Raw genomic sequence first — 10096 nt, 5'->3', positions numbered from 1 at the left:
CATGAATTAGGTCATATTCATGTTAAAAAATCATCACACTTAATATATTAGGTTAAAATTCAGGATTAGAATGATCAAGAGAAAATTATGAATACATAAAAACTTGTTTCATAAAATTCTAAGATCTCTAGGTCAATATTTAGGGCCTTCGAATGATTTTTTTTTTAAAAAAAAAATTGGGACGAATCTTGGATTCATTCCAGATTTTGGGGCGAGTCTTGGATTCGTCCCAGATTTAGGGACGAATCTTGGATTCGTCCCAGATTTAAAAAAATAAAAAATAATAATCGGAGGCACTAAATATGGACCTAGAGATGTTGGAATTTCATTAAACAAGTTTCTATGGGTTTCTAATTTTGTACCGATCGTAAATATGTCCTCATCCATAATTTTAACCTAATATATTTAGTGTAGTGATTTTTTAACCCAAATTACGTCAAATTCAGGTTAAAAAATTACCACACTCAATATATTATTTTAAAATTAAGGATGAGGATATATTTATGATCAAGAGAAAATTAGAAACTCATAGACTCTTGTTTCATAAAATTCTGACATCTGTAGGTCTATATTTTAAGTTTTAGACACATATTCAAACATGCGTTGAACGTTAACATAATTAATAGTAAACTATCTATGTTTTACTAAATATGAAAATAAAGATATCGAAATTTCATGAAAAGAATTTCTATGAGTTTCTAATTTTCTCCTAATCATAAAAATATCATAATCCATAATTTTAACATAATATATTGAGTGTGGTTATTTTTAACATGAATTAGGTCATATTCGTGTTAAAAAAATCATCACAATCAATATATTAGGTTAAAATTCTGAACTATTATATTTTTATGATGAGGAGAAAAATACGAATATATAGAAACTTATTTTATGAAATTCTAAGATCTTTTGGTTTATATTTAGAGTCTCCGATTCATTTTTATTTGCTTAATTATTTTTTTGATTTTGGGACGAATACTAGATTCGTCCCATATTTTGGGACAAATTCCTGAATTCATTCTAGATTTTGGGACGAATTCCTGTATCCGTCCCAGATTTGGAGACGAATCCAGTATTCGTCTCAGATTTCAAAAAATTAAAAAAAAAAAGAATAATCAATCGGAAGCCTTAAATATCGACCTAGAGATGTTGGAATTTCATGAAACAAGTTTCTATGGATTTATCCTACACAAAGGCCACCCCTTTTTTTCTCTTGCTCACCGTCGCTCTTCCTTGCATGTCTCCTCCACCTCTTATTCATCATCATGCCCAACCACCATTTCTGGTCAGACACGTTGCCGACGACACCTCTTCCGACCAGACCCTCGTCTAACTGTTGTCCCCTTTGGTTCTCTCGTCTTCCAATCTGACTAGCTGGTAGTCGCTATCTCAAAGCATTTGACACCGGTCTAGTGTAGATCCATCGATGTCGTATGCCTTTGATGTCAATTAGGCTACCAAGGTCTCGAGCCTTCATTGTTGAGAATTTTTGTTGTACTCTGTCTTCGTAGTCGATCTGATTCCTCAGTCTTCGCGGTGGATTCGGTTCTTGGATCCCTAGCTGTTGTTGTATTTCGGCTTGTGAGCCATTGCCATGTTTCTGGAGCCCTATCTGCTGCTATGTTCTGGCCCTCTAGTCATTCGTCCTTTGAGCTATTGCTGTGTTTCGTCCTGCGAGACATTGTTATGCTTTGCCTCCAGCTCCACATCGCCTTCTACAATTCCGTGTTAGCATCTTCGATCCGCTCTTGTGGGTCTAGTATACTTTTACATTTAATTTTTATGTACTTCATTACAATACTATTTATTTGCTTTAAATATTTCGTTGGAGATCAGACTTGAGAGTTGGAGTGGAAGACCGGGGCAACCTGGACTCCCTCTAACGTTTTGTCTATCTTTTCTGATTTTCTAGCAACTTTAAAGGCACTATTGACAGTAGACTTTCTAACATATTTGGTCTCCTCTTCTTGGTTTTTTTAGGAGGTACAACGATTCAGTCAACATAGAAAACAATTCATCATCCTCTTTCCCCTTGGGCTATGGTGACTTGGTTGCATTGTAGCCAACTCACCGATATTCTAGATAGAATCATTACCCATTATTAACTCGGGTTCAATATCAACCCGGGTCCTTTTAAGTCCGGGTAAAATGTAATTTTTAGAAGCTTGGCAGCCCGACCTCTCGACTTGCCTTCCCGATCTCCGACAACTTTAAGAAAGTTGAATGGCTGGGTGTCAAATGATATTTGGAAATGTGACATATCCTAGCCCGTAGTACATTTCTTCTGATACATTAATAAATTTTACTTATAAAAAAATATTTATTATTTTTTGGTATTATGTGAAATGTGAATTAAATGCATCATGAATATTACGACGAGTATTATATAGAAGTTTGGAGATTGTTATTCAATCATGTGATGAATTAAGTGGAATGGTAATAGAATATTTTCTTAGGTTCATTGACAAAATAGAATTGTAACATAATACATATTTTTCACATTGATAAATCAAGATGAGAAATCGGTGTAGACAACCATCACACTCCTCACCAGATGCTTCCCGTCCGACCAAATGACCGTCGCCGGCGCCGTCGAGTTCCCTGGCAATGGCCCGCCAGAAACCGACACAGTGAACTGTCTCTTCTCATTCAACTCCGAAAACCTCAACTTACTAGGATTCACCACCACATTAAGTCTGCGATCAGCCCGGACCTCGGCCTTGTACTTGCCGCGTCGGGCGCTGCCGACGTTGGTCACTGTTCTCAAGAACTTGGCAGCGAAGGCTTTGCCGGACTGAACATGTAAGGCCATGGATGGGTAATTGAGATCCCTCGCCGTTCCAGTACTGGTACTGGAAGAGCAAGAACTGGAGTCGCCGGTGACGATTCCGATCATGGTTTCGTTGTAGCCCGAGTCGCAGAGCATTTGCACGTAGTCACTGGCACCGGCATCGTAGACAAGACCTGGGTCGACGGCCTTCACCGGGTTCAGTTGGCCGGCTCCATACGATAATTGGTCTTGGCCGGCAGAAGGATACATCGGTTTGGCTGTACATATAAATTAAATTAAACATGGACAAAATGAAAAAAATTCGCTGAAAAGAAAACAGAACAAACTAAGGTATGTTAAATATAATAAATAACATATCAATTTATATATATATACATATGACAATTAGAGAGACCTGTCGTCATGAGCGCAGACATGATGGCTGCTGGCGACCAGTTTTGGTGGAAAGACTTGACGTAGGCGGCGGCGCCGGTTACGTGCGGGCAAGCCATGGAAGTGCCCGAGATTATGTTGAAGTTGACGACCCTTGTGTCGTTGGGGAGGTTTGACACCGATGCAACCCGTGACCAGGCGGCCAAAATATCAATTCCTGGAGCACTTATGTCAGGCTGCATGCATGCAAACACAAATTAGTAGTACATTGCCAATTAAGTTGCGATTAATCCATCAAAAATGTGAAGGTAATATAACTGACTGTGATTAATGATGAATCATTAATTAATTAATTAATTAATTAATTACTGACCTTCAAGATGTCAGGGGTGATTAAATTGGGGCCTCTCGATGAGAAGGAAGCGACCAAGGGAGCCTCGGAGTCGAAAACTGCTTCACTTTTTTGGATGTTAGCCACAGGATTTCTGGCCAAGATTATATATATATATACATGGATTAGTATATAGTACAACTATAGTATATATACACGTACCTCGATATTGAACTATGGAAATACAAGCAAAGAAGTTAAGTGCATGCAATACTTCTCAACAAATTAGCTAGCTAGCTAGATGATATTAAAATAATACTAGCTAATAATTATATATTTCCTCAATTATATATTAACAGTACTCACTTTGTGTTGTTTATGTAGTTCAAAAGGTTGAGGCCATCCAATGAGCTGATTACAATGAATGGAATTGGGCCTAAGAAGGAATTATCAAGTGAAGAATCATCTATAGATATCAGTCCTTGAATGCCCTTAGTAAAAGTTTCGTAAGAGAGTAATTTGCAGAGAAGAATCTTTCCTTTCACCACGTTTTTATCTGGCATGCTGCAATCCCTGAAACACAGTAATTAAGCAGTAGATAAGTTAATTTGGCAATTGATATATCCTCAGATCAAAATGGTTGCAACGTAACTATATACAAGAAGATAGAGAATATATATAGCATTGTATCTTCGTACCCTGGAGAAGTAGTTGCATTTCCCGGTAAGTAGATCAACGGGTGAAACCTATTTGTTGTCGCAAACGTATTGACAGAAGCTCCCTGCATTTTTTTTCCTTTCAAAAATTACTTAAAAATATATAATAATTCCTTATTTTCATTCTTTTTAGCAAAAAAAGAGAGAAAGAGAGCATATAGTATAAATAAAAAAGGAATTAATGGAGTGCAACATTATCTAAAGTAATAAGTATAATACATAAATTATAAGACTAGCAAGTTTAATTTTTGCATATGGTCAAAATTAAATCACATTAATATTATCTTTAAATTGAAATGGACTAATTACTCACTCACCAAAGTGGACACGTGATCGCCGGTGACTACCTTGTCAATGATGTGCCTATCGATGCTGCTCGCCGCTGCCGACACCATCCACGGTGCCACGTTGCAGACTGTGCCATGTTTCGGCCCGTCGTTCCCAGCAACGGCCGATGTCAAAATCCCATTCGCCATAGCATGGAAGGAGCCAATAGCTATCGAGTCCTGGAAGTAATCCAGAGATTTATAGCCGCTGATTGATAGAGAGATGATGTCGACACCGTCGGAGATGGCATCGTCAAACGCCGCCAAGATGTCATGATCGGTGCACCCCAACGCCCAGCACACCTTGTACACCGCTAGTCTCGCTGAAGGCACGGCCCCCCGGGCAGTGCCCTTGGCGAGGCCGTAGAGGCTGGCGTGGGAGACGCTTCGGCCGGTGGCGGTGGAAGCTGTGTGCGTCCCGTGACCATCGAAGTCGCGCGGCGATGGTTCTTCCACCGGGTAATCGCGGAAGCTATTGTAGTAGCGTGCCCCGATGATTTTACTTAATTCAATCAATCATATTTAATTAATTAATTAATTTATATTAGTCATAACTTTAAATCGAGTCGATGAAATATATAATTGTAAATTTTATATACATACTTGTTGCATGTCATATTTACGCAAGCGCCCTTCCATTTCTTCGGCGGAGGTCCCAATCCCTTATCATTGAAGGACTTGGATTCCGGCCATATTCCAGAATCGAGCATTCCGACGATGACATCACTTTCCAGTGGAGGATTTCTATTTACACTCTGTGGGAAGTTGAGGAAATCCCATGACCTCGTTGTGCGAAGCTTAAGGGTTTTACTATGAAACACCGAAACTATTCCTTCCCTTTCTGCAATTAATTAATTAATTAATTCATAATTTTAATTAATTTTAGATCATATTTTATAAATTAATATATACCAACAATTGAACAGGTACGAATTAATTAATTAATACGCGTTCAATTGTTGCCTTGTTGGTATATATTAATTTATAAAATATTAATTTATAAAATATGATCTAAAATTAATTAAAATTATTCCCTCCTCCATTCGATATATAAATATAAATTAATATACCGCTCAACTTGTCGGCCTCATCAATCGAAAGTTTGGCAGCAAATCCACTGAAACTCCTTTGGTAGCTATACACCAAAGACTCACTAGGCGAACTGCATTATCATAATTTGTTTTAGTCTCAAAATTTGACAAAATATAATAAATAACATATCAATTTATTAATTACCAGTTCACGAGAATTTCTTTGAGCAAATTAAGATGGAGTTCATAAGTTGGGTACTGGGATGCGTGTTGAGCTCCCATATACACAATATAAACCTGTGACATGCATGACATTTATGTATGGTGGTGGTACCATTGATCATTCAGTACAGATTAAAACAGTACGTGTTTACAAAGGAAATCTACAAACTATATATATATTACGTACCCTTCTTTCTTCATTTGAATACACAGCTGATGCAATGAGAAACACAAAAGATGTGAAAAATGTAAGAGAAATTAGATGCGAATATGGTAGCTGAGGAGTCATTACTCTTCCTTTGGATTTCTATGAAATTCTACGTATGATGCATGGAATTTTATAGTGGGTGCCAACTAATGGAAAGTTTAAGATGAATGGACAACATTACACGGTGTCACGGCTATAATAGAAATAATTAGTGGTAAAATTGTAATGCCAAAAATAAATTTACAGGTAATTTTCTAAACAAATTTAATTTTAAATACTAAAATATTTTAAAATATAAATTAAATAAATAATTTTAATTGATAATGAAATTAATTACTTTATAGGTGAAATAAATTTTAGTTAATATTTTTAATTTTTTATTGATCAAAATGAATTTTACCGATTGGATTTTGTTAGTAATTTTAATAGCTATAGATGAATTTATAGACCCAAATTTAAATGATAATATATTCAATTTAATTGATAATTATATTAAACTTTAATTATTAATTTTTTAAAATATTAGTAAAAAAATTGATCAGTAATTATAATTATTTGTTATTGTAATTATACTAAGATAATTTTTAAATAATTTTTTATAAGTAAATGTGTTTAATTATTTATAATTATTTATTACTACAAAACACGGAAACTATTTCTTCCCTTTCTGTAATTAATTAATTAATTGCAGAAACACCAAAACACTGAAATTATTCCTTCCCTTTCTACAATTAATTAATTAATTCGTACGTATTCAATTGTTGGTATATATTAATTTATAAAATATGATCTAAAATTAATTAAAATTATTCCCTCCTCCATTCGATATATAAATATAAATTAATATACCGCTCAACTTGTCAGCCTCATCAATCGAAAGTATTTAATATACATCAATTGTTGGTATATATTAATTTATAAATTAATATAAATATAAATTAATTAAAACTATTTAATAATTATAATTATTTATTACTATGAAACACCGAAACAATTCCTTCTCTTTCTGTAATTAATTAATTAATTAATTCATACGCTGTTCAATTGTTGATATACATTAATTTATAAAATATGATCTTAAATTAATTCAAACTATTCCCTCCTCCATTCCATTCGATATATAAATATAAATTAATATACCGCTAACTTGTTGGCCTCATCAATCGAAAGTTTGGTAGTAAATCCGTTGAAATTCCTTTAGTTGCTTACTTGCTATACACCAAAGATTCACTAGGCGAACTGCATTATCATAATTTGTTTTAGTCTCAAAATTTGACAAAATATAATAAATAACATAACAATTTATTAATTACCAGTTCACGAGAATTTATTTGAGCTCCCATATACACAATATAAACCTGCGGCATGTATGACATTTATGTATGATGGTGGTATCATTGATCAATTAAAACAATACGTGTTTACAAAGGAAATCTACAAATTGTATATTTTTTTTTCTTTTCTTTTGATTGACGTATCCTTCTTTCTTCATTTGAATAGGCAGCTGATGCAATGAGAAGCACAAAAGATGTGAACATTGCAAGAGAACTTAGATGCGAATATGGTAGCTGAGGAGTCATGGATTTCTATGAAATTCTAGATGCATGGAATATTATAGTGGATGCCAACTAATGGAAAGATTAAGATCAATGGACAACATGTACTACACCGTGAGTTATAGCGGTGTCACGGCTATGAGCACAGGTTTTTTAGACCACTTTTTTGTGGTCTAGGGGATATACCATTCGTATTTGCGATCGGATCGCGATCGTGATCCGGCCACAAATGGTTGCGATCTCTTCCTGGGTTCATCGTCCCCATCAAATTATAGTTTTTGTTTGGAGCGGGCGGCCAGAGACCTCTGGTGATGGATAAGTGGCCAGATTACTGGGCGCCAAGCGAGGGTGTCCTTCGGGCGGCTTCCGGCCACCCGCTCCGAACAAAAACTATAACCTGATGGGGATGGTAAATCCAGGAAGGGAACGCAACCATTCGCAGCTGGATCGCGGTCGCGATCCAGCCGTAAATGCGAGTGGCACATCTCCGGACCATAAAAAGTAGTCCAGGAGATCCTGCCTCCACGGCTATAATAGAAATAATTAGTGGTAAAATTGTAATGTCAAAAATAAATTTACAGGTAATTTTCTAAACAAATTTAATTTTAAATACTAAAATATTTTAAAATATAAATTAAATAAATAATTTTAATTGATAATGAAATTATTTACTTTATAGGCGAAATAAATTTTAGTTAATATTTTTAATATTTTATTGATCTAAATGAATTTTACTGATTGAATTTGGTTAGTAATTTTAATAGTTATAGATGAATTTATAGACCCATATTTAAATGATAATATATTCAATTTAATTGATAATTATATTAAAATTTAAATAATAATTTTTTTAAAAATATTAGTAAAAAATTTGATCAGTAATTATAATTATTTATTATTGTAATTATACTAAGATAATTTTTAAATAATTTTTTAATAAGTAAATGTGTTTAATTATTTATAATTATTTAATAATTATAAGGAAATCTACAAACTATATATATATATATTGATACGGTGCGTGATCGTGGGGTCGGATAGATGATGTAGTTAGAAGTCAAGCTCATAGGGTGGTCCGAAGTCAAACTCCTATGGCAGTCCGAAGTCAAGCCCACGTGGTGGTCAACAATCAGGCCTATGAATAGTCAAAAGACCACTTACGTGGCGGCCAAAAGTCTGGCCTACGTGGCAGTCAAAGGTTCAGATTACAGGAAGGCCCAAAGGGGACATAAGCAGCATTTAGGGGTCAGGCCTACATGATAAGTAAGAGTTCAGAAGGATACGAAACATAGGTCAGGAATCACAGGTCGGGATATACGGCTCAAGACGTACAGGTCGGGATATACGGCTCAAGATATACAGGTCTGGATATACGAACCAGGGTGTGCAGATGGAAGAACACGGGTCGAAACATACAGGTCAAGAATCAGAGGTCGGGATATACAGCTCAAGACGTACAGGTCAGGATATACGGCTCAAGACATACAGGTCTGGATTTACGAACCAGGGCGTGCAGATGGAAGAACACGGGTCGAAACATACAGGTCAGAAATCACAGGTCGGGATATACGGCTCAAGAAGTACAAGTCGAGATATACAAACCTAGACGTACACGGGTCAGGACATACAGGTCGGAATATACGAATCGGAACATACAGATTACAGGTCAGGACATACAGGTCGAGATATACGGATCCGGACGTATAAAGTAAGGTAGGCAGCTTCAAGCTCGCCGGGCAGGATACACAGGGCAGGACGTACAGGTCTGGATATACAAATTAGGGCGTGCAGATGGAGGAACATGGGTCGAGACATACAGGTCATGAATCACAAGTCGGGATATACGGCTCAAGACATACAGGTCGGGATATACGGACCCAGACGTACACGGGTTAGGACATACAGGTCGGAATATACGAATTGGAACGTACAGATTAAGGAATACAGGTCAGGACGTACAGGTCGGGATATACGGACCCGGACATATAGAGTAAGGTAGGAAGCTTCAAGCCCGTCGGGCGGGAGACACAGGGCAGGATATTCCAATTGGGATGCGAAGGTTAAGTGACCCAGATCTACAGAGTAAGGTAGACGGCTTCAAGCTCATCGGGCAGGAGACACAGGGCAGGACGTATAGATCAGGATATTCCAATTGGGATGCGCAGGTTAAGGGGCGGCTACAAGATGAGCGACTGTAGGCTCACAGGACAGGGAGTACAGGGCGGAACTTGCAGGTCAGTATATACGAATCAAGACGTATAGGTCGCGATATATGGACCAGTATGTACAGATCAGGAAGTATGGGACAGGATAAGCGGAATCAAACTAAGTCGTACAGGTCGGGATAGACGGAATTGGACTCAAGCGTACAGGTAGGCTTACAGGTCACGACTTATAAAGCAAGGTAGGTCAGAGTTCATAGGACGGGACACGCAAGACAAGGCCGAATATGTAGGTCTGGATTTACGAAGTGCCAAATACAGGTTAGCTACAGGTCGGTGCCCATGCGGAAACGAACTAAGTCGTATAGGTCGGGACAGACG

General features: G+C 36.7%; 1 protein-coding gene across 1 annotated transcript; it reads right to left on the bottom strand.

Moving 5' to 3' along the window:
• Nucleotides 1-2509: 2509 nt before the first annotated feature.
• LOC122006953 (subtilisin-like protease SBT4.3) lies at nucleotides 2510-8038 on the bottom strand. Its single transcript, XM_042562664.1, has 12 exons — nucleotides 7951-8038; nucleotides 5977-6002; nucleotides 5773-5864; nucleotides 5607-5698; nucleotides 5140-5377; nucleotides 4528-5038; nucleotides 4193-4275; nucleotides 3861-4067; nucleotides 3717-3728; nucleotides 3537-3648; nucleotides 3186-3399; nucleotides 2510-3048 (listed from the first exon to the last, which is right to left on the bottom strand). Exons 1-12 carry the CDS (start codon nucleotides 8036-8038, stop codon nucleotides 2510-2512), a joined length of 2214 nt encoding a protein of 737 aa, XP_042418598.1.
• Nucleotides 8039-10096: the final 2058 nt, after the last annotated feature.

Source organism: Zingiber officinale, chromosome 1A (genome assembly GCF_018446385.1).
Source record: "Zingiber officinale cultivar Zhangliang chromosome 1A, Zo_v1.1, whole genome shotgun sequence".
Lineage (NCBI taxonomy): Eukaryota > Viridiplantae > Streptophyta > Magnoliopsida > Zingiberales > Zingiberaceae > Zingiber > Zingiber officinale.
The sequence above is the reverse complement of the archived record's forward strand: the minus strand, read 5'-3'. Positions and strand labels throughout refer to the sequence as shown.

What these genes read in the sequence shown, in the direction of transcription:
- LOC122006953 (XM_042562664.1), bottom strand. Translation starts at nt 8,038, where the DNA reads ATGTGCCACTCGCATTTACGGCTGGATCGCGACCGCGATCCAGCTGCG. An exon ending in GGATTTACCATCCCCATCAG is followed by an intron (nt 6,003 to 7,950) that starts GTTATAGTTTTT and finishes TCATTGCATCAG; the next exon opens with CTGTGTATTCAAATGAAGAA. An exon ending in GCGATCACGTGTCCACTTTG is followed by an intron (nt 4,276 to 4,527) that starts GTGAGTGAGTAA and finishes AAAAAAATGCAG; the next exon opens with GGAGCTTCTGTCAATACGTT.